Here is a 23,402-nt window from a genome sequence, read left to right as displayed (position 1 = left end):
CTGCTCAGCAGTGGAACGGACTCCCTCAGAAGGTCTCCTTCCTTGGAGGTCTGTATGCAGAAGCTGGCTGGCCCTCAGTCAGGGAGGCTTGAGCTGAGATTCCTGCATTGCAGGGGGTGGGACTGGATGACCCCGAGGGGTCCCTTCCAACTCTACCATTCTGTGACTTGCACAGACGGGGGGAGATTCCACTGGACCTCTGCCCCACTCCTCTTGATCATGAAGGCCGCGCTTCCAGTTTCTGTGGCTTCAGTCCTTCCCCCTCGTCCTCCCTGTGGACAAGGCATAGCCAAATTAATGGAAAAGAAGGCTTTGGGAGGCTCTTGGCTACCAGCCATGACGGCTACCCTCTGCCTCCACAGTTGGAGACAGCGATGCTTCTGAGACCCATTGCTGGACCCCACGGGAGAGGAGAGGGCTCGTGGGCTCATGCTCTGCTCCCTGGTTTCCCACAGGCATCTGGGTGAGGTGGGCCATGGCCCTGATCCAGCAGAGTTCTTCCGACAGGCTGTTAGAGCTGCCTCCCGTCAAGCAGCAGCAGGAGAAAGAGGAGTGCTTTGCAGGAGCAGGATCCTCCCTCCCTCCCTCCCAGGGTCCAGTAGCCCCAGCTGTCTGTTGGCTTGGTGTACCTGCACCAGCCATGGGCCTCACCCCACCCCTTCTGGAGGGCACAGGACACACCCCTCTCATGCTGTGCTCTCCTTCTATTATTATTATTATTATTATTATTATTATTATTATTATTATTATTATTACTATTACTGTCCTTCATCTATTTGAATTGGACTCAGAAACTAATTGGTAGCCAGTTGGACCAGGTGTAATATGCTCAAACCGTCTTGCTCCAGTGAGCAACCTGGCCACTGACTTTTATACCAGCTGAAGTTTCCAAACCAAGAGGCAGCCCTACGTATAACGCATTGCGGTAATCTAACCTTCAGATTACCAGAGTTTAGGCAACAGTAGTTAGGCTCTCCCTGTCCAGATAGGGGCGTAGCTGGGCCACCAGCCAAGGCTGATGGAGCGCACTCCGGGCCACGGAGGCCACCTGAGCCCCGAGCGACAGCAAGGGATCCAGGAGTAACCCCAGGCTATGAACTTGCTCCTTCAGAGCAAGTCTCAACAAGAGCAGGCGACTGCCCACCCATCTGGTCTAAGAAACCACCCACTAACAGTGCCTCAGTCTTAATCTGGATTGAGCCTCAGTTTTATTGGCTCTCATCCAGTCCATTACTGAGGCAAGACGCTGGTCCAGCACTTCCACCGCCTCACCTGCAGATGTAACGAAGAAATAGAGCTGAGTGTCACCAGCACATTGCTGACAACTGACTCCAAACCCCCAGACAACCCCACCCAGCAGTTTCATGTAGATATTAAACTGCATAGGGAATAGGATTGAGCCCTGCAGAGCCCACATTGAAGGTTCCACGGAGCTGAAAAGCATTCCCTAAGTCTGAGAGCAACGTATTTTGGATGTGTGAGCCCCCCCCCTTCTGCAGGGTTTACGACTTGCCCCCTCCTGGGCCATTTATACTTCACCCCGGCAGTAGTTGAGGCAGCGCTTAGATGCGCCAGCAAGTGGAAGTTCCCCGTCCGGGCGCGCTCTACCTGCGTCCCACGGGGGGGGGGGGGGCTTGGCAGAAGGAGCCCCCGCTGGCGTGCTGCAAGGGAGCCGCTCTTGCCTTGCCAAGGCCTCCTGGTGCTGCAGCCTCCCCCCCCCCCCACCTTGGCTGGGGCTGGGTTGCTGCAGCCGCCGCTCACGGCCTCCAACTCTCGAGGCCGCGGTTCTTTGCAAAAGCTGCGTCCGGCTGCTGGGGACTTGGGGGGGGGGGTTGGGGTGTCACTAAAGTGTGTGTGGAGGTGAGGCTTGGCTGAGCGCAGCCGGGGCGCACGTGCGGGGCGAGGGGCGGGCATTGCTGGCCGCGGGGCGGGTCCTGCGCGACGCGCCACCCCCCCTCCAAAGTGCCGCAGTGGCCGCGGCAGGACCGCGCGGCTTCCCGCTCGCTGCTGGACGGGACCGGCGGAGCCCCGCGCGCTGATTGGCTGCCACGCTGCCGGTGGGCCGGGCCCCCTCCGCCGACAGAGCCCCCGGGGGCGACGGCCGAGCAGGACCCCCCGACAACGCCGCCGCCGCCGCCATGGACTCGGCGCGCTCCATCCAGCACGAGATCAGCTCGCTGAAAGGTACCCGACGGCCGGCCGCCTGCGCCCCGGGGAGACGCGCTGCGGGAGAGGGGGGGGGCAGAAGCGGGGCGGCCCCTGCCAGGACTGCGGCGCGACGGAGGGGTCCGGGGCGCGCGCCTGGGCGGGGCAGGCCGCCCCCCATCTCTCGGCTGCGGCGCAGCACCTCCGCCCGGCCAGGTGAGGGACGGCGGCAGGCCCGGGGCGGTGGCTCAGATGGCGGGCCCTCCGGAGGCCCGTCCCGTCGAGGGGCGCTCGGAGGAGCGCGGGCGCCCTCGAGGTCGATCCGGGAGGCCTGCGCGGCTCCGGCCACCGCTGCCCTTTGCCCTTTGCCCGCCCAACTCGCCCCCGGGAACCCCGCGGCTCCTGCGCTCTCTGCGGGGCAGCCGCCCTTCCAGTGCAGGCGGGGTGCGACTCCGGGCCGCCCCCCGTTCGGAGGGAAGCCCCTCTTCGAGTTTCTTCGGCCGCCGCTCAGCTTGATCTTGGCGGGGAGAAGGGGGCACCTTTTCGTGGGGCTGCATTCAGACGGAGGTTAGAGACGCCCTGGGTTCTGGGTGGGGAGTCGCTCCCGCAGCAGGTCCCGCGCTCAGCCCCTCCGGTGGGGCTGGGAAAGATGCCCGGGGAGCCGCCCGCTTTTGAAAGCGCCGCCGCCGCCGCTTGTGGTTTTGCAGGAAGCAGGTCTCTGCCCCAGGAGCCTACAGTCTGAAACCCCACATGGGGCAGGAAGGGAGTGAAGGCGTTGCTCAGCCTGCCTTATTGTCACAGGAGGCCGAGGGGTTTCCTGGAGGGGTAGAGGAAGGAAGGGAAAGAGGGCAGGGGTGGTATCCTGATCTGCCCCTCGGATCAGGGGCAGTGAGGGAGAGCGGACGGAGCTGTCTGATTGCATCGGAGACCTGCAGGCAGCGAAGCCTGTGTTGGTGGGAAGATAAGAGGCACAAGGCCATGTGCAGAGAGCTGTGAAGGCCAGGCTGGAGTGTTTGTTTTTGGCAGGGGAGCAGCTGAGAGGCACCGTGACCTCCAGCCAGAATTGGGTCTGACCCTTCACCTGGGAGTGGAGCTTTGCAAAGTACACACAGGCAGAGTCAGCAGAGAGTCACCCGCCTGGTGGTTGTGTAGAGTGTCTGCTCCAGGGGCCCTGGGGCAGTTTAGCCCCATCTGCCGGATGCTGCCGTCTGCCCTGATTGTGCCCAGCCACATGGGCTAGATGTCCCCCCACGGGTCTGATCCTGCAAAGCGTCAGTGGGTCTCTCTTGTCTCTGTGCCACTCGGGGGAAACGTGGCTCCAGAGAAGACTCTTCATATCTGGTGGGGTGCCAGGGTCCCTGGCGTAGGAGCTGTCAGGATGCCAACTTGAATAAAATATGCCCTGTCCAATCTAATCGATCACAATGTGTGGTGCACACACCCACTTGAATGGCAGTGTCATCAACTTTGGGGGCTGGTCTCCTCTGCCCCCGGAGTGGGCTCCTGCGATGAGTAAGCAATGAGAGATAGCTCAATTGGTAGAGCCTGAGACGCTGAATTTTCAGCTGGGGAGGGGGCAGGGGGGCACCCAGCTTGTTTCCTCTGCTGGTTGATGGGGTCAGGGTTGGCCTGTCGAGAGTGGGTGAGGCGTGGCGCCTGCCCTGAGCTGCTGTTGCTTGAGCCGAAGCCTCTCCCCAGATATGGCCTGCCCTACACGCGTTGCCTTCTGCCCCACAGCCCTTGAAATGCCATGGGGTGGGGGGGGTGCACAGTCCGAGAGCAGCACCCCCAAGGCCTGGCCACTTGGCCTGGCTCTGCTGGGGACTTGGCTTAACAGTAACTCACCAGCCCAGGCCCTGGGGTGGGATGGGCGGGATGGGGTGGGGAGAGTGTTGGCAGCTGGGGAGGAAATCCAGGGAGAGCTTCAGCAAGGGGGTGGGCAAGGCATCTTCCAGGGTGCCTTGTGGGTGGGGGGCTCAGGTGAGAGTCCAGGAGGACACCCAGCCCTGAGTGGTGCTCACTGAATCCTGGCAGCCGTTGTGGCACACTAGTCCACAGTGAGGCTCTTTTATTTAGTTATTAAATTTGTATACTGCCTGTCACACCTCAGGGTGGCTCACAACGTGCGTTTTATATATAATTCCTGCATTGCAGGGGGTTGGGCTAGATGACCCCTGGGAACCTTCCAACTCTACAACTCTACAATATAATATAAAAATAGTATAAATAGGTACAGCAACACATCCCCTCTCTCCCCAATGCAGCACGTGGCAGTCAAACATGCCCCCGTCTGTGCCCTTCACCGTCTTTCCATCTTGGATGAATCTCCTATATTCAGAGGAGCACCTTCTGCCCAGTTAGACTGGTTTTACTACCCAGAAGCCCCATTGGGAACAGTTGGGGGGCATTGCAGGCTGGCTTGGCCTGCTTGCAGGAGGGAAGGGCTGCCTGGGGGCTGCTGCTGCCCTGCTGAGCAGAGGTGGGCATCCTCAGGCCGCCCTTGGTCTCTGGGGATCAGGCCAGGGGGGCTTGTGCTTCAGAGTGGGCTGGGAGGGGCCCAGTGTGGCAGATCCTGCGCACATTGCCAGGGTGGTTTGAGTGTGTGCCACTTGGGCTGCCAAGGCCCTGTAGAGGTGCCTTTGTGCCAGCCTGCCTGATTTACCATGAGAACAGGCTGCCCCTCCCCCGGCCTGATTATTAATCCGGCCCCTGCCCCCTCCAGGCCCTCCTCACTTGGCACAGCCTGCCAGGCTCCCCTTGCAAACAGCCGCCTCTTTGTTCCCCGGCTCAGAGTGGAGATCCCTGGGCAGCCCCACTTTGGGCAGTGATGGGGGCTGGGGTAAGGAGGGGGTCAGAGCCTCTGTCCTGCCCCTCTTCTGCAGAGGCTTTCTCCCATGGTGTGGGGCAGAAGAGGAGGAGGAGATGATGGGGAGGAGGGTGGGGGCTCCAAGAGGCCCCATGACATCTCTGGTGCCCCATCTCCCTCTCAGGACACCCCACACCCTGTGCTCTTCAAGGGGCCTTTGGAGAGCAGAGAAACTGTGGGGGTGGGTCTCCTTATGCGCCGCCTGTCCTTCCCCTGAACTGCACTCCAAACTGCACCAGGTGTGATGATTTGGTTGGAGAGAACAAAGCATAAATTGGGGAGGGTCCACCCCCTTGTGGCATATCTGTGTTCATTTGCCCCCCCCAAGCTCCTTTGGGGGTTTGATTTCAGTTTTCATAAGCTGCACAGTTGGCTCCTCCTCTGATCCCTGGGTGCAAATTGTGCCCAGCCAAAGCAACAGATCCCTAGGAGGGGGGTGGGACTGGGGGGGGCTATTCCCCTTGCAGAAACACCTGCCTGCCTGTATCCAGTGGGCTGCCCCTCTGAGAGGCCTGGGAGCCGGAGTGTGAGAGAGCAACTTCCCCCGGTTGTAAGAAAACAGTTTCCTAGAGCAGAGAAAGGATGGAGCTGGACCAGGGCTCTGGGGGGCTGAGCGGGGTTTGTGAAGCTGGCACCTTGGGGTTTCCACAGTTGTGGGGTCCTAAGCAGGAACCCCCTCCTCTCCTCTCCTTGCTTTGCCTGGCTTGTCTCTCTCTCTCTCTCTCTCTCCCCATGGGGCCCGTAGAGCTGCTTGTGGTTGCCATGGCCTGATGTCCAGTGGCGCTTTGGCATGTGTGTGTGTGTGCGTCCGTCCATGTGTCTCCCAGGCAGGCGGGACTGGCTGGAGGCAGAGATCCGGGCGCCTGCCTGCCTGTCACTGGCTGACTTGCTTTCAGCCACTGAGCTTTGCTGACGCTGCGCTTTCCTGCAGCTGCAGCGGTGACATATTTTGCTGTGTGTTGAGTGGGGTGGGAGCTGCGCCTGTCGGTGGAGGAGGCCTGTGAAACCAGGGATCCCCAGGACCTCTCTGAGCAGATGCCTTGCTGCTCCCCCCCCATCGCTGGAGGAGGGGGGAGTTCTTTGCAGGGCAGTTGGGGGACGTGGGGGTGCCTGACCCCCCCCATCTAGAGCAGCCTGCCTGGGGATCCTTGGAGCTTGACTGTTTTCACACACTAGTACCACATCCTGTAGAATTCTGTCAGTTATATTTTATCCCACAATCCAAATTTTGGGTGTGGATTTATTCCGCTGTCCAGCTCCTCAGAGTGCCACTCCCTCTTAGTCCCTCTGGTCAGCAAAAGAAGGAGCCTCCAGCCAAGTTAAAGAAGCAAATCAGCGGTCAGTAGACCCAGCCTTTATTTGTTGCAACAAGGTTTAAACACACAAAAGAGTAGGAACCCTGAGCATGGGGTTGCGTGTCCTTTTAAGACCTCTCCCCATTTCCCATAATACATTTTTCAACAGCATCATCGATACATCACAAATATGTCACAAAGTTGGGGTGTTTGGCATGTAGAAACATGAGCCCATCCCCCACCCCTGTCAACAACCCCAAGTCCACCTTTTAACCACCCTCTCCCCCAATTAACAATAGAAGTATTGACACATCCCCCTGGCTGCAAGGCTTTCCTGCACTTCTCCTTTCAAAGTATCAGGATTCAATCCACCTTCCCAATGGGCTTCTGTCTGGGGTATGTGCTGCCCTTGATGGCCTCCTGCCCCCTATTGTGTGGCTACGTTCACACCTTGTGGAGGGGCAAGGAGGATGTGACCTTATGCTTAAGGGACTGTGGAGTCAGGGGAGACCTGGATTCCCCTCTTCCAGAGGAGTCATTAGCTGCTGGAACCTAGGAAATCCGTCAAACCATTGAGCTTTGGAAATTATTTGAAGTTTCCACAGTTTTCTCTACAGTGGTACCTCTGGTTGTGAACAGGGATCCATTCCGGAGCCCCATTCGCAACACGAGCAGAACGCAACCCGTGTCTGCGCATGCGCGGGTCACAATTCACAGCTTCTGTGCATGCGTGTGACATCATGAAAAGACTTAACCTGAAGCAAAAGTAACAAGAAGTATGACTGTATTGGATAGTCAGAGGAAACAGTACTGGTACATGGTATCTGCTTATTGCTACAGTTTTAGAGACTGCTTCTCTGAGCCTCTTTGCTGTTGTGCATGTCTGGTGCTTGTGCCAACGGTGCTTGTGTCCTGGCCTTAGAGGCTGTGGTGGGGACTTGGGATTTTGGGGAGTCTTTAAACTGCCCCTCATTCCTGATTTTGACAGTGGCCTTCACTGCCTGCTGGGGGAGGGAGTTCCACAGGTTAACCCTGCGCTGGCTGAACCAGTCCTTTCTTTTATCTGTCCTGAATCTTCCAAGCTTCCTTGGGTTCCTGCGAGTTCTAGTCTTAGGATGAGAGAGGAAGAAAAACTTTTCTCTCCCCTTTCTCCCTGCCAGTGCTGCTTCTTCCCTGCCCCCCCCTTCACAACTGCCCTTTCCTCAGCACTTCCCAGCAATGGTAGGAGCAGGTCAACATGTTTCTCAGGGGAGGTGCTGGGGGGGGGAGGAGGCTGCCCTCCTTGGGACCTGGGTGTTGGTGGTGTGGGGCCAAGTTCCCCAGAGCCTCTGATCCTTTTCCTAATCCTCTATGCATACCTCAGGAGGCCCCGCAGGAGGGGGTGTTCAGGGTGCATTTTCCTGGCGTCATTTTTTTCTGATTCCGGGTGGGGCAAGCAGCCCCCCCCCAGTATCCCAAGTGCATTCGCACCATCCCTTTGCCTTAGACCTTTCCCTTCTCAAGCCAGCCCCCTCCTCACAATCCCTCGCATGGAATCTTCTGCTGCAGATGGGTCAGTCGATGTTTTCATTGAGAAATCCTGTTTGTCTTTCTCTTGGGCTGAGGCTCCTTGCCTGACTGGCTGCCAGTTATGTGAGCTGCTCTGCAGCCTGGCTCTCTCCTGCCATCTGCTTATAATATCTGCAGGTGTCTTACTGTGCCCGCTCTGCAGGAAGTGTGTATGATTTGAAATGAATGAATGAACCGCCATCAAGGAAGCTTCCACCATAATTTAGTAGTGGGTCCTTCACGGCAGAGGGTTGGACTAGATAACCCTTAGGGGTCCCTTCCAAGGCGACAGTGATAATTCCCTTGGCCTCCTGCTGCTTGGCTCACTTGCTGGAGCCATTTTCTCCTGCCCAGAGCAGGTTCCGAGTTGGCTCTGGCTGGTGTTGCAGGAATTTATGTATAGGTTGGGGGGGGGTTCCCCCTCCAGCAGATATTGGGCACATGCAGCCCACTACCAGAATCAGCACAATCCCTTTTGTGACTTTTGTGACTTGTCTCCACAAAACACTCAATGACAGTTTCTTCTTATCTGTTCAAAGGGCCTTTGCTGCAAGATACTAAATGCAACAATTCACTGATAAATGTCTCTATGTACTGGCTCACTGGGAAAACTTCAGCTCCTCAGCAGCCCCTCTGCCTGAGTGATAATCCCTGGCCTCTTGATACCTGAGTGCCAGACAGGTAGCCATTCCAGAAATAACAAACCCAGATGAAGACAAAAGGGTGGGATGAACTTGGCTGGGAAACAGGGAAATGTAAATATCTCTTTTGTTCCACTGGATGGGTGTTTGGTGGAGGGCAAGGGGAACCATGCAGCAGGGTCCAGGATGCTCAGATTACTGCCCCCAGACCTCCCCTTTCATGATGTAATCATGATGTCTTAGTGATGTAATTTGGGGGGTGTAACATGGGGATTAGCAGCTAATAAAAGTTTGGGGGCTCTTTTATTTGGGGCTTCCATGTTGTTCCACCTGGTGGCAGGTGGGAGTCTCATCGCGACAGTCTTCAATCAAGACCAAGCCGACTGGCTGCTGTTTTGCTCTGGTCTTCCTGGCTGGTGTCCTTGGTTTTTGTCCAAGGGAGCCCTCAGATTTCTCGGTTAACACTGGTGTGGCTCCTCCTTCTGGGTCTGAGTCTCTGCATGTGTGGCTCAGATGGGGCAGAGAGTTGGAAGCAGGCCTTGGCGTCCAGAATGTCCAAGGCGCCTGCCCCCCCCGGGTGTCGGCTTCTGCTTCCTTGGTGCCCCCTTCTCTGGCCTCTTGGACTTTGGCGGATTCTTCCCAGGTTCTCTGGCTTTCTGCCTCCCTTTCTCAGGCGCTCCTGGCCAGCCCCCCAAGACGCTTCTGGCTAATGATTAGCTCCTTGGAACAATGCAGCCTGTTTCCTGCTGGCTTCTGGGCCAGAGGCCAAAGGGGGGGGGGCAATGGCAGGAGGCTCTTTGTCTGCCCAGGCTGAGCTGCTGGCGCCCCCTCCTGGAGGGCACTGGCACTGCTCTTGTTGAGGCCTAGCTGCCACTGCTGCCTCTTGCCTGTTTCTCTGGGGTACCCATTTGGAGTATAGGGGGCCACTCTGGGTGCAGGTGTGGACTCCGAATAACAGGCATCTCCTGCTGGGGGGCAGGTAAGCTCTGGGGGTGGGGTGGGGGGGAGGAGCAGCACTCCTTATCCAAGGGAGTTTTGCAGCCCTCCAGCCAGTCAGGTGAGGGACGCAGGTGGCGCTGTGGGTTAAACCACAGAGCCTAGGACTTGCCAATCAGAAGGTTGGTGGTTCGAATCCCTGCAACGGGGTGAGCTCCTGTTGCTCTGTCCCTGCTCCTGCCAACCTAGCAGTTCAAAAGCATGTCAAAGTGCAAGTAGATAAATAGGTACCGCTCCGGCGGGAAGGTAAACGGCGTTTCTGTGCGCTGCTCTGGTTCTCCAGAAGTGGCTTAGTCCTGTTGGCCACATGACCCGGAAGCTGTATGCCGGCTCCCTCGGCCAGTAAAGCGATATGAGCACTGCAACCCCAGAGTCGGTCACGACTGGACCTAATGGTCAGTCAGGCTGATGACCCTCCTTCTCCACGGCTGCTGAGAAGCAGGAAGAGGGAGGCTCCTTACAGACCAGATCTGGGTTGTTTCCCTCTTTACACCCTCCCCCCCCCCGTCCTGTGCCCTGTCTCAAGCCCCCCCGGGGCCAAAAGGCAAGAGAGCTGCAGGACTCGGCCCCAGAGCCAGAAGACAGCACTGCAGCATTTGCGGTGAAAACATGGTTGTGCCCCCTGAGCATATGCAGAGTGCTTTCCCTCGTCCCCTGATGAGGGCAAGGATGTCTGCAGTAGGTTCTCTCTCATCGCCAGAGGGCAGCCAGAATCTGCTTTGCATGCCTTGGGTGGGGCTCCCTGGGTCTTGGGGGAAGCAGCAGCCAGAGGCAAATCCTGGACAAATATTGACCTTGGCTGGTAGCTCAGGAACCTGCTCTGGTGGGGGGGGGCAGGGCAGGAGAGCCTGGGAAAGGAGCTGGCTTTTCCTGCTGTCCTACCCTCCTCACCCAGTGATGGGGGGGGGGAATGGGCCCCAACTGGCTGGAGGGATGGGCTGGGAACGTATCTTGGGGGGGGGTTCCACCAACCCTGAGTTGGTGTTGAGAAGGATGTGTGCGCCTGTGTCTGTGTGTTGATGGAGATGAGAGCTAAGGTGTGGTCTCGCCTCTGCCCTGGACGCCAGGTCTGGCCCTGGGCAAATCCAGCTCAGCTTCCCTCCTGAAACAGAGCTGGGCTGCCTTTCATTCTCCACACAGTTCCAAGTAAAGCTCACTTGCTGGGGGGCAGGTCCTGTTTCTGGGTGGGGGGCTTTGTTCCCAGGTTAATCCTTGAAGGGCAGATGGCTCTAAGGTTTATTCCTGGAGTCCTTGGGAAAGTGAAGGACGGGGCAGGGGGACAGGAGCTCCGCCACCTGCACTTATCACTCTGAGCTTGGGGGGGGGCTATCTAGGGGCTGATCCTCTGGCCCCCCTGCGGAGAAATCTTAGAACGTAGACCCCCAGAGTCATCTAGTCCAACCCCCTGAAATGCAGGAATCTCAGCTAAAGTGTCTATGACAGATGGCCACCCAACCTCTGCTTAAAAACCTCCAAGAAAGAATAATCCCCAACATCTGGAGGGAGAGCGGTCCAGTGACAAAACAGCTCTGACTTTCAGAAAGTTTTTCCGTATGTTTAGTGGGAATCTCCTTTCTTGTCACTTGAAGCCATGGGTTCGAGTCCTACCCTCCAGAGCAGGAGAAAACAAGCTGGCTCCCTCTTCCCTGTGGCAGCCCTTGAGATATTGGAAGATGGATCTCATGTCGTCTCTTCGGGCTAAAAAGACCCGGCTCCTTCAACCATTCCTCATCAGGTTTGGTTTCCAGCCCCTCGACCATCTTGGTCCCTCTCCTCTGCACAAGGAGAGGAAGTTGGGTGCTGAGGTGGCTCATAGGAACAGAAGGAGCCAGGCAGGCTTTGAACTGGGGAGGGGGTGCCGTTAGAGTGTGTGTGTTAGGGAGGGCTTGATACAGCCTGGGCCTGAGGCTATAATTGGAGGCCTGGGGGCGGGCATTGCAAGCCTCATTCAGAAATAGCATCCATGTCTTGTACCAGAAATAGCCCCGGGGGAGTGAGGAGAGTGGGCAGCTGAGGGGCAAAGCCTTTCTGCCCAGCTCTAGTGAGGAGCCCTGTAATATTATAGGTGATTCCCACCTGAACAGGTTCAAAGTGTTACTAACAACTTGGGACCAATGTACCTGTAATATCACCTTAACCCCATATATGCCCCCTTGATCACTTGACTCAGAAGAACTGGCACTGCTTCAGGTGATGCCAATTCCATATGTGTAAGAAACTGATCATTTAATGTGACGTCACCTACACTTTGGAACTCCCTGCCTGTTGACACCAGACTGGCACCTTCACTGTCATCTTTTGGGGGCCTGCTAAAACCATTCTTGTTTCAGAAAGCATCCCCAGATATGTAGGATTTTGGTGTATGTTTGCAATCTGTTTTCTCTCTCTTTTGAATGTTTTAGGAGTTGTTACTTGATCACGTCATTCTATTCATAAACCACTTTGAGGTTTTTTTTTGAAAAAACGATCAAACAATGCATTTCTTTTATAAAACAAGCCAGGCAGCAAATAAATAACTCTCTCTTCTCCCCCTCCCCCATTGGTTGAGCTTTCCTGTGCCTCAGTTTCCACTCCTGGGAATTGGGGAGCATGCTGGGAGGGATCTCTTCTGCCTTCTTGGGTGCCCCGTGTGTGATGGGGTGCCAAGGGTTAACCCTGCTGGGCTGGGCTTTCTCTGGGCACCCTGCCTCCCTCCCTCAGTCAGGAGGCTCCACCATGGGGCAGAAGGAGTCCCAGCTGTTCTTCCCCCACTTCTGCCACTGCAGCTGCCCTCTCTTCCCAGGCTGCCCTCTCTTCCCCCACCCCACCCCTGCCTGGTTGGAGTGGTTTCTCCACTTGGCCTGCTCTGTGGGTCGGGAAGGCGCCCCCACCCCACCCCTCTGCTGCCAACTTGAAGGAAACTTTGATGACAGCAGCCTGCTTGCGCTCAGAGGCAGGGCTGCTCCCTGGGGCTCTGGATGAGGAGTCTGTGGGCTGGCCAGCCCTGCTCCCCTCCCTCCCCTGCTGAGTCAGGCCTGGCAGTGCCCACCCCCAGTGGGTGGGGGAGCTCCAAGGCAGGCGCAGAGGAGGTTGTAGTAGCCGGCATGTGCTCCTGCCCCTCCCACTCTCAGCTGCCGGGGAGGAGGAGTTCAGAGGGAGCTTCAGCTGCCTTCTGTGAGCTTGCCAGGCTGAGGTTCCTGGGGAGGGCGGTCGGTCGGATCCTTTCCTCCTTGCTTCCTGTTGAAGGCAGCCAGCCGGCCAGACAGACAGAGACTTTTCTGCCCCTTTGGAGAGCCAGGCTAGGCCTCCTCCTCTCCTGCCGCCTTCACCATGGTGGCTGGCATGCTGATGCCCTTGGAGCAGCTGCGCTCCATCTACGAGCTGCTCTTCCGCGATGGGGTCATGGTGGCCCAGAAGGACCGGCGCCCCCACAGCTACCACCCCCAGCTGCCGGGCATCACCCACCTGCAAGTCCAGCGGGCCATGGGCTCCCTGCATGCCCGCGGCCTGGTGCGCGAGAGCTTTGCCTGGCGCCACTGCTACTGGTACCTGACGGACGAGGGCATCGCGCACCTGCGCCAGTACCTGCGCCTGCCGCCAGAGATTGTGCCCGCCACCTTGCAGCGCGTCCGCCGGCCTGTGGCCATGGCAAGGCCCACCCCGCGCCCACGCCCGCCTCAAACCCAGACCGTGCCAGGCCCGCTGGCCTGCCCCCCGAAGCCCCAGGAGACCTCACGCCAGGAGTATCGCCGGAAGGAGGAGCCTGCTGGGCACGTGGAGCTGGTTGCCGCCAGGGCAGTGCCACAGGTGGCCTCTGCTGCCCCTCCTGCTGAAGGTCAGATGCCCTCCACGTGGGGGAGGCCTGGGAGCTATGGGGCAGGAGCTGCTTTGGGGGAAGGGAGCTGCAGCTGGGTGAGGGCAGAGGTGGTGGATGAGTGGAGGAAGGTGGGTGTGCCAGGAATTGGGCATGATGTCTGGGAGGTGGGGGGGCAGGTGCAGTTTGGGGCCAAAAGCTCAGGGCTGTTTCCTGCCTTACCTTTTAGCTAGCACCCTTGGGTGCCTTCTTGATCCTTGGTGCCGCTTGTGTTGTTCCGTGATTGTGGGCTCAGGAGGAGGAGAACTTGGGGGGGTGTCCAGATCATTTGCCCCACATCCCCTGCAAAATCCGGGGTCAGAGGTTGCATCAGGGCGGGCTTCTCCATTCATTCTTCCACCCATTCATTGATGCTGGCCCAGTAACGCGACCCCCTCCCGTGATCCACGTGCCTGGGATGAGCTAGAAGGAAGGGGCTGGGGGGGGGGTGGAAGGCGCAGCGGCGAAGGGGAGGCCTTTGCCCCGGGCTCAGCTGGAAGTTGGGGAGTCCGCGCTTTCTGGGGCGCCCTTTTGCCGCCGGCCTCTGTGCCACGTGGGTGTGAGCTGTGGGCAGGAGGCCCCCTGCCCTGCGCGCGTGTCGGGTGGGGGGTAAGTCCAGAGATCCGGCGTGCCTGAGGGAGGGGGCACTGCCGCCGTGCTGACAGGTGGGCAGCAGCTGCTGCGCCGGGCTATCCTTAGCCGTTTCTTCGCGGCCACTCCCGGCGGCGGCGGCGCCTCGTCTTTCTGCTTGCCAAGGTCAGAGCGAGGCCCCTGGGCTGCCCATGGACCCTCCTGCGGGGGAAGAGCCCCGGAAGAAGCGGCGCAGGGGGCGCCGGAGGAAAGGGGGCAAGTCGGACGAAGGTATCTTAGCGGTTGGGGTGCGGGGGCAAGGGGGCACGAGCAAGGGGGCAGCAGGTGCGCTCGCCTGGACCGGCCTGGCTGCTTCTGCCCGCGGCCCCTGCGCTGGATTAGAGCAGGTTGGATGGGGGGGTCTCTGCGCGTGATGGGGTGGGGGTGCCCATTTGTGCCCAGGGCGTGGGTGAGACCTGGCTCCGCGGCATCCCGCCCTCCACGTCGCTCCCCGCGTAGCCTGTGGGGCTGCCTCGCCCGTCTCCTGGGCCTCCGGGCTGCTGGCTTCAGCTGGGGTGGGGAGGTCTCTGGAGGGCGCTCCTCGTGAGGAGTGTGCGGGAAGGAAAAGCGTTTCTGCAATAATACCCCCCCATGATGCCCGCGCAGGGCGCTCTCTTGCAGGCGACCCTCCCCACCCCAGCTGGCCGCTGGCTTGCCGGGCAGGGCTGCAACGTGTCGGCCCTGCCTTTGCCGCTGCGAGGAGGCGGAGGGGCCGGGCATCAGCCGCCCCCCGCCGGTCATGTGGGGGCTCCAACTTTCCGTTGCGCGCGGAAGGAAATGCGTCGCGCACCCGCCTCGTATTCCAGCAGCGTGAGTCACCGGCGGCTCCTCCTCCTTCCCCTCCCCTGCCCCTCCCGGGAGAGTTTGGTTGCTTTGGTCCTGGGAGAGAGGGAGGCCCGAACATCCCCCCCCCCGCCGCCCCAAGCAGCTCTTTTCGTGGCGCTGTGGTGGGGACCCCCAGGTGGATGTCTGCCATTGCTAGAGAACTTGCTTCAATAAGCCCGCCCCCTTTGCCTGGGGGAGTCAAAATCGAGGAAGCGGGAGGGGGGGGTCTCTTCTGCAGCACAGGCCTGGGGGGGGCACCTCCACTGTGCAGTGGGAGGGAGAAGGAGGGCCGAATGGGACTGCGCCCCAAACCCCCCTCCCCAGAGCAGAGTCCTGCCAGCTTCTTTTGGCCACCAGTTCCTGCAGGAGTCTGCGTGCCCCCCCCCCGCCCCCCCTCGTCCCAACATCTGCCTCTTGAGTTCCCTTTCCCAGGCAAAGCCTCGGACCGAAGGCTCCCCCGCAGGAATCCTGGCGGCTCCCGGAGGGCAGCTGGAGCGCATTTGGGGAGCTGGAGGGAGCGGGCAGGCGAGGCCTGTGGGGTGTGGCTGCTGCTGGGGCGGGCAAAGAGGGGCTTCCGCGGCGGCGGCGGCGGCTGTGGGGCTGTGCACGGGCTTGTCCTGGCTGGGGCGGGGAGGCAGGATCTGGCGGGAAGGGAAGGTGCGCTCGGCACTCTCCGAGCAGCAGCAGCAGCAGGAGGAGGAGGATGGCAGCTCCAGCCCTGGACTGGGAGGATGGCCGTTACTTTATGGAAGACCTGATCCAGCAGGGGCAAGGTAGGGCAGAGCGCCGTCCTGTGGCATTTGGGTGGGGGGAAAGAGGGGAGGGGGGAAGGTGGCGCCTGGAGCCGCTTGACGGAGAGGCAGGTCTCTGGGAAAGAGGCAGCGGAGGAGGACAGGAAGTGCAGCGCCTCCTGAGCCGCAAGGCAGAACATCCCATGCCAGGTCTTCTCGCCCAGATCCCAGGTGCCACAGGCATCCTCTTGGCGCAGGATGGAGCCCTGAGTGCCTCTCTGTTGTGTTCAGGAGGGGCTCCCCAGTCGAGGGAGATAGTCTGCATGGACCCAGCCGAGGGACAACTCCCCCCCCCAAACCCCTCTACTCCCTGCAAAAGAGCCCCAGCCCCCAGCCTCTGGGTGGTCCCAAGGGACTTCTCTTCCAGGCTGCCTCACTTTTCCCCAGCTGCCAACAGCTGGCATCAGTTCTGTGAGGGAGCACAAGGAGATAATGCCCTGCGTCTCCCTTAGGTGTATGCGTGGGGGGGGGGGGATTATAAGCCTGGGAGGAGCTCCAAGGAAGGGCTTGGGACAGGGCTTTGGAGAAGGACCCTGCAGCCACAATTGGGCGGGAACAGGAGGGGGGGTGGAGTGTTCCCCCTGTCGAGTCTCAGCCTCTTCCTGCTCCTTTAGGGCGTGGCGCACCCCCCCTCCCTCCCTCCGCCCCATCTGGCTTCCTTCTGCAGCTGCTGCTTCCAAACTGGCCCTGATTTGAGGCCTCTGAGGTTTCCCTCCGCAGGGGCTGAACAGATGTAAATGCTCCCTGCCTGCCATTCATCCGCTGGGGAAGGGCTTCAGGGGCTGCCCCCTTGGCAGATGTTGGGAGAGCACAGGGCACCCCCTGCAGGCAAGACTGGTTTGGGTGACTGCAAGCTGTGTGTGCAGTTGCTGGAAGTTTGGTCTCCAAGTCCCTGTGGCGGCTCCCTGGGCAACTCTAGGTTGGCTGTCCAGGAGCTGGACCAGAGCAGTTCCCCATTGGGCATGAGGACCCCATTGGCTGCCCCTGGAGAGCCTGGCAGGAGCAAGGGAGGGGGGAGCTGGTTTCAGAGAGGAGCTGCTCTTCCAATGGAGTGACATGTATTGGCCCTGCTGAGCAAATAAAAACCACCAGCCAGCCTCTCCCTAACTAACCAGGAAGGGGCAGGTGAGGATTTTTCTACTTTGTTCTGTGGAACGTGTTGCAATGAGATGGTTGCTACTCAAGTCCTTTTTCCAGCCACAAAGTGTCCTTGCGGCTTCCTAACAGCCCACCCCTGCCAAGTCCAATCACCAGCTGCTCTCCAGTGCAACAGGGGTGGGGTCTCGACCCCCAGACCTCCTTCCCCTTTGACCCACAAGTGCTTGGCCTGCGCCTGGACTAATCTGCTGGGCAGTGTTGTTTTCGGTTTTCCTGTGAAGCTGGCTTTCTGAGAGCCAGGGTGGTGGGGTCAGAGAGTTAGCCTAGGGCCTGGGAGACCTGGGTTCAGATCCATACCATAGGAACATAGGCAACTCCCTTGACCTAGTCATTCAGTATTGTCAACACTGACTGGCAGCCGTTTTCCAGGCCTGCCTGGAGATGCTGCTGGGGTTTGAACGCAGGACCTTCTGCATTGGGGTGAGGGAGAAGCACCCAAGACACCTGGGGTCTCAAGGTAGTAGCAGCAGTAAGACTACTAACAGCAATAATTTTAGAAGCTAAGAAGCTGCTAGGAGTGGCAGAGCTTCAGTTACATACCTGGGTCTCCTCCTGGCATGGGGGAGCTCTCACTTTCTCCTCTTTCCTTCAGGCTAAGGTGGGTACTTTAAAATGCTAGATGGCGGTTCCCTCGCCTGGGCCTGGTTTCAACCTTACCATAGTCTGCTGGTGTGTTCTAAGGCAAGAGAGCCTGAATGGGACCTCTGGAGAGCCAGTCTGGCTGAGTCACCCTGGACTCACCCTGGAGCTTGTGCTCTTGAGGTGGGAAGAAGGACTTGGTCTGTGGCTCTCAACATCCGCTTCCTCAGTGTTATGAGAGATGGAGAAGAACTTCTCCTTATCCACTTCTGCAGGGTCCTTTTTGAGGTAATGCAACCAGAACTGTAGACAGTATTCCAAGTGCAGTTGCACCATAGATTTCTCTAATAGCTTGCTGATATTGGCAGCTTTATTTTCAGTTCCTTCCCTATTGATCCCAAGCATGGAATTCACCTTTTTCACAGCTGCTGCTCCCGGGGCAAAGTCTTCATTGAGCGATCCACTGACCCCAAGGTCACACTAATGGTCAGTTGTGGCCAGTTCAGATCCCATGAGCATATTAAGTGAAATGAAGATTTTGTGTGTGTGTGCCAATACTTTACACTTATTCATATTGAATTGCATTGGCCATTTTACTCAGGTGCATTTACTCAGTTTGGAGGGCCTTTGTTTTAATGACCAAATCTCTTGTTTTAATGACCTTAGATTATTATTGTTAGCAAACTTGACCACCTAACTCTAGAATGTTTATGAACAAGTTGAAAGCACAGACCCCAATACTGATCCTTGAGGAACTCTACCTCCTTCATCCAGTGGCGGAGGAAGGGGAATGCTGGGGGGGGGGGCGCATCGCCCCTGGCAGTGCGATCCCAGTGGGGTGCCATTGTGGCTGTCCCTCTGCCTGCGCTGGCTGTCATGCCCCCAGGACACGCCCCTAAGGGCTGCGCCCCACCCCTGCTTGCTCTCGGCCCACCCCCACCACTTGCCGGAGCATGAAGCTCTACCACTGCCTACATCTCACCATTCAGAGAACTGTCTATTTATTGCTGCTCTGTTTATTGCTATTGCTTCCTTTTACTTAAACAATTCCTGATCCACAAGAGAATATCTCCTCTTATTCTTATTCACCTGAAAGCAGTTTAAAAGTCCCAAGTACATATGTCGATGTTTGTTGACACTGTCTGAGACCTCTACTAGGTTTGTGAGACAGGACATGTCCTTCCAGAAGCCATGCTGGCTCTTCTTTAGCAAGGCTTGTTCTACTGTAGGCTTGCTCATTTCATCTGGAGCTGGTGATTTGTTAGTTTATAATTTTGTCTATTAGGCCTAGTTACAGATAGGTAGCCGTGTTGGTCTGCCATAGTTAAAACAAAAAAAATTCCTTCCAGTAGCACCTTAAAGACCAACTAAGTTAGTTCTTGGTATGAGCTTTCGTGTGCAGGCACACTTCAGGTGTGAAGAAGTGTATCTGAAGAAGTGTGCATGCACACGAAAGCTCATACCAAGAACTAACTTAGTTGGTCTATTAGGCCTAGTTTGCATCCTGATGAAGGTTTGCTCGCTTCTGGAAACCCGTCTGTGCAGACTCTGGCCTCTGGGACTTACAGAGAGTGCTGGTACTTTTGAATGAGGTCTTCCTCTGAGTAGAAAGTCACCAGGCCAGGACTTGGAGCCAAAATGTCTAGCCAATCACAGAACTTGTTTGTGGATTGCAACCTAATCCTGTTCATTTATGTTTACTTGGAAGTAAGGCCCACTGCCAGCAAAGGGGGTGCAGATGTACCCCTCCCCTCCACACAAATCAAGCAGCTAGGACTCCAGGCAAGCACTTTAGATCCCTGCCAGAAGTGAAAGGTGTGAGGAGGATCGCTTACATTTGACAGGCACACACCAGGCTCCTCAAAGGAAAGGAGAGAGAAAACTGTAATTTAACTTGAAAGGGAATGTTGAAGGAATTATTGCGCATCTAGCCTTGGGCAGAGAAACCTCAGCGGGAGGGGGGGGGCTCAATAGCTACTTCAAGGGCTGGTTCAGAGAGGAGGGTCCAGGCTCATTTTCTCAGCCCCAGAGGGCAAGGAGAGGCCACATCTAAGGGGCTCGAGTCACAAGAGGGAGAGGAAAGGATTCCCGGGAACTTCTTGAGCTTTCAGGGGTGGAGGAGAAGGCAGCTTGTGCTGGGAATCTCAGGTGAGCAGGGGGCGGCTGTTGTGCTCAGATCCAGCTGGCAGGCTTCACAGTTTGGCATCTTGTTGAGCACTGTGAGAAGAGGATGCTGGACCAGAGGGACCCCTGGCCTGATCCTGCAGGCTCTTCTTTTGTCCCAACTACCCAGGGATCTGGTGGGCTCTTCCTTACTGGACACCCACCAGCCTTTGGGGGTGCCCTGGGGCTGGCAGAGGGTTGGAATGAACAGCTTACGAATCCTCCACCTGCCCTTTGATTCCAGTGAATGACGAACGACCCTTGGATGGTCTCCCTGACCTCTCTCTCTCCCCCCCACCTCTTTTACCGAACTTGTAATGCTGCTGCCTTAATTGTGCTCAACTAATCGACTCCGATTCTTTCGCATAGAGCAGACACTTCGCAGGCAGCTCATCTCTCTCCTACATCAGAACCACCTCCAGGGTAGACTCAGGTGCTTGACTGCCCTGTGGCGTCAGGATTAACCCCCCGCTGACTCTGGGGTGCTGCTGAAGGGCAGCAAAGGTTACATGCCAGCCCCGCAGATACATTTATAGCATTTTTACGACGGCGATGGTGCAACCTTTCCCCTTTCCAAGCGGCCACTCCTTGCCTTTCAAGGCTGTTGGAAGCGGGTCTTGCCTCCCGTTGCTTCGATGCCCTGACCTGGAATTCTCCCCTGGGAGAGGCCGGACGGAGCGTCCTCTCCTGGCGCAAAGGCCAAGCCCTGCTGGAGGGCGATGGGTGGGGGCGCCACTCTGACATGAAGGGCGTTTGAGGTGGGTACGGAGCATACCCCGTCACCCCCGAACCTGACATTCTAACCCTCGGCCCGCTGCTCCTTATGCGCCAATTCCTCCGAAGCAGCTTCGCCGCTGGCTCCAGGGAGAGGATCTCTCCCGCGAGCGGCGCAGGCCCTGGGCTGGGGGTGGAAGCCCCCTACCAACCCCACTGTAGGAAGATGCTTGCGGAGTGCGCCCCTCGCCCCTAGAGGGAGGGTCAGGCAGGAGGAGCAACTGCGGCGGAGGCCCGGCTCAGGCAGGCGCGCCCGGCGGCGTCTTTGTCCGAGGGGGCGCGCACAGGTGCCTGCTGCGCCGGGGAGGGAGCAGCTGCGCTGTGGGGTCCCTGGCCGAGCGCAGCCTGGCTCCTCCTCCTCCTCCTCCTCGCTCCGGTGTAATGTTCTAACTCGAGAGCCGTGACAAGGCCCGTCCTCGCCGTCGCCAGCTATTTATAGGCCCGCCTGCGCCACTGCCCCCTCCCCAACAGCCACGGGGGACCCGCGGGGGCTGGCGGTGTCGTGAAGCCCGCAGCTCCGGACCCTCACTCGGGGGCTGCCGCTGCCGCGTCCTGTAGCTGCTCCTCTTGCGCGGCCGGGGCGTGCCCTCCGGGACAGCGGCTCTCCCATGAAGATCGTGCCGGGTAAGCCGTGGGTCTCGGACGGCCGAGCGGGGAGGCTTTGGCGCCGGCCGGGCGAGTTCCTGGCAGTTATAAAAAGCTTGGCCGCTGCCGGCCGTGATTGATTGGGGGGGGAGGGGGTATTTGCTCTGCCCACCCGGGGCAGCGCCGCGCTCGCCCTCCCGCTTGGCTCGGGGAATGCGAAGCGCACTTGGCAGGTTGGGCATCAGGCCTGGCGCGAGCGAAGCCCGCGATTCTCCTTCCTTGCCTCCCTCGGTCTTGTGGCTGCGCTGCCTAGTGGTTGGATCGAAGGGGCAGAGCTCAGCGGAGGGGGAGGGCGTGCCAAGGCGCTGGGCTCTGCCCTGGCGAGGGCGAAGGGAGTGGTCAAGGCGCGCGGGTAACCTTGAGCGCTGCCTGCGCAGGGACAGCGGCGGGGCCGGCTCGCGCCGTCGAGGCTGCGCCGGGCTAGGCCGGGCTCCGGCGGCTCCGCAGTGCGGGCGGCAGGCCGAGAGGGGCGGGCCTGCGGGCTGCCCCGGGAGGAGGAGGATCCTGCGCCGGCGGCTCGGGCGGGGCGGCCGCTCGCTCAGCGCCAGAGACTCGGCGTAGCGGCTGCTGCTGCCGTCGGAGCACCTCCGTGCCCTGCTGGGCGTCGCCCCCGGCCTGCGCCATGGATCCCGGCGGCGGCAACCTCTTTCCGTCGCTGGTGGTGGCCGGCCACGCGCTCACGCTGGCCCTGGTCTGGTACCGGCGCCGCGCGGGGAGCCCCGGCGAGGACGGTGAGTGGCGAGAGGGCGCGCGGGCGGCGCTGGGGCCCCGAGGAGAGGCGGGCGCGCGCCGAGGGGCGGGGCGAGGCGACCGAGCTACCCCTCCCCCCCCGGCAACCAAACACTGACACGTGGGCGCGCGCCCATTAACCCCTGCGTGGCTGGGAGGCGCGCCCGCGTGCGGAGAAGCTGGCCTTGGGCAGGAGAGCCGCTCCGTCGGTTGTCAGTCGGCGGCGTCTTGTGCAACGAAGGGATAATGATTCGGTCGGTAGAGTGGGGACTCTGGACCGCAGAGTTGTGGGTCGGAGCCCCGCGCTGGGCAAAAGAGTCCTGCATTGCAGGGCGTTGGACTAGGTGACCCTCGTGGTCTCCGATTCCGTGGACCCCTGCTTGGCGGCTTTTGGGTGGCGCCTTCAGGTCGAAAGCTCTTTGGGTCCCTTCGCTGCCTTCAGTGCCGCTGGCTGAGCTTGGTCTGGGCCTCGCTCAAGGCGACCTACCTTACAAGGCTGTTGTGATGAGGGGGGAGCAGGGGCGCCTCCTCCTGCTGACCTGATGCAGCGCAGCCCGCCTGGCTAGGAAGCCCCTTACTCCGCTTCCCCTGGCTCTCCACGGGGAAGGGAGTCTCACAGAGTCTTCCTCCTCAGCGAGAGTAGCTGGGGTGAGATGCTGCACTCTCCCCCTTTTGGGGCTCCACCAACTGGCCTCTCAAACTGCCCCACTGGATGCCACCCAAATCGGAGGGGCTTTTCTCCCTGACTCCAAGCTGGAGCATCTTATAGATAGTAGCAGAATGAGGTCTGCGGAATTAGTTCCCTTCTGAGACCCGTGACGTCAAGCTGTGTCCTGCACTGGACTCTGGAATTACCTCTGCCGAGACAAAACGCTCCATGAGATGGGGGAATGCAGGCACAGCACTGGGCCAGCTGCTTGTGGGACTGGAGAGGGTCTCTGTTGGGGAGTTGCTGCTCTCTGGGTGCTGACCCCGCAAGGCTGTCTCCACTGCCCTTGGGGGTCTGCCAGAACCCACAAGGAATGACTGGGGGGGGGGCCTTCACTGCGTGTTCAGCAGCTGCCCACTTGGGTGGGGGCAAGAGGAGTGGGACAAAGGGCAGGTTTAGTTATAGGTATGGGGGGGGGGAGAATGAGCAGGTGTCCCCCCAGGAAGGAGGAAGGGGGCGGCAGCTGTTGCTGCTGCTGCTTCTCTGGCTTTTAAATGGGAGCAGCAAAGCTTTGCCTAAAGATCAGTAGGATTGAATTTCTGTTGGAAGCGCAGGAGAGGAGGAGGTTAATTTCTGGATAGTGAAAGTGATGTTCCTGGTTGATGACATGATTGCCTCCCCTGGAATATTTTCCAGTGCCACCTCTGATGCCATCTGACCATCTCCGGAAAGGACACTTCCCCCCTGGGGGGGCATTGGGGAGGCAGAATCTGTTTGGGCCAAACATTCCTGTGTTAGTTTTCTGTTTGGGATGCTCCCTGGTCTTCTGCAAGGGGGTCAGTGTCTGTCTGTCAGACCCCCAGATCTCACTTCTGGGGCCACCCTAGGATGCTGCCCTCACATGTGCCAGTGACCTTTCAGATGAAGGAATGTGGCATTTGGCAGTTCTGTGTTGATCCCACACAAATGTGTGGGGCACTGGGCATCAGAGCTCTTTGCTGGGGGAGCAGGAGAATGCATTTAAATGGCACAGTTTGTTCTGGTAGGGAAAGCACTTTGGGGAGGGGTGATTTTCAGTGGGGAGGGGGAGGATGAGGGAGAGTTTAACCCTCTCCTGCCAGCTGCTCAGGACTCCA

The 23,402-nt window shown here is 58.9% G+C and overlaps 1 protein-coding gene across 20 annotated transcripts in view; it reads left to right on the top strand.

The window, feature by feature from the left end:
* The window catches only part of PLEC (plectin), a gene marked incomplete at its 3' end in the record, with an annotated part of 109,328 nt that overhangs the window by 36,304 nt on the left and 49,622 nt on the right, over positions 1 to 23,402 (top strand). For 2 of the 20 annotated variants that reach the window (XM_081919568.1, XM_081919550.1), the window contains exon 1: positions 12,786 to 13,305. The exons of 8 other annotated variants lie outside the window; for them this stretch is intronic. In XM_081919568.1, coding sequence (XP_081775694.1) covers positions 12,801 to 13,305 — 505 coding nt within the window. In that variant the 5' untranslated portion in view covers positions 12,786 to 12,800. Of the gene's footprint in view, positions 1 to 2,060; positions 2,185 to 12,785; positions 13,306 to 14,090; positions 14,185 to 15,456; positions 15,552 to 20,707; positions 20,868 to 21,495; positions 21,620 to 21,848; positions 21,872 to 23,402 lie in introns of those variants that run through there. 10 more of the 20 variants (XM_081919563.1, XM_081919562.1, XM_081919553.1 and 7 more) reach the window with 8 other exon arrangements.

Source organism: Podarcis melisellensis (genome assembly GCF_964234715.1).
Source record: "Podarcis melisellensis genome assembly, chromosome: 7".
Taxonomy (NCBI): domain Eukaryota; kingdom Metazoa; phylum Chordata; class Lepidosauria; order Squamata; family Lacertidae; genus Podarcis; species Podarcis melisellensis.
Note: the sequence above shows the minus strand (reverse complement) of the source record. Positions and strands in the feature narration are given on the sequence as shown.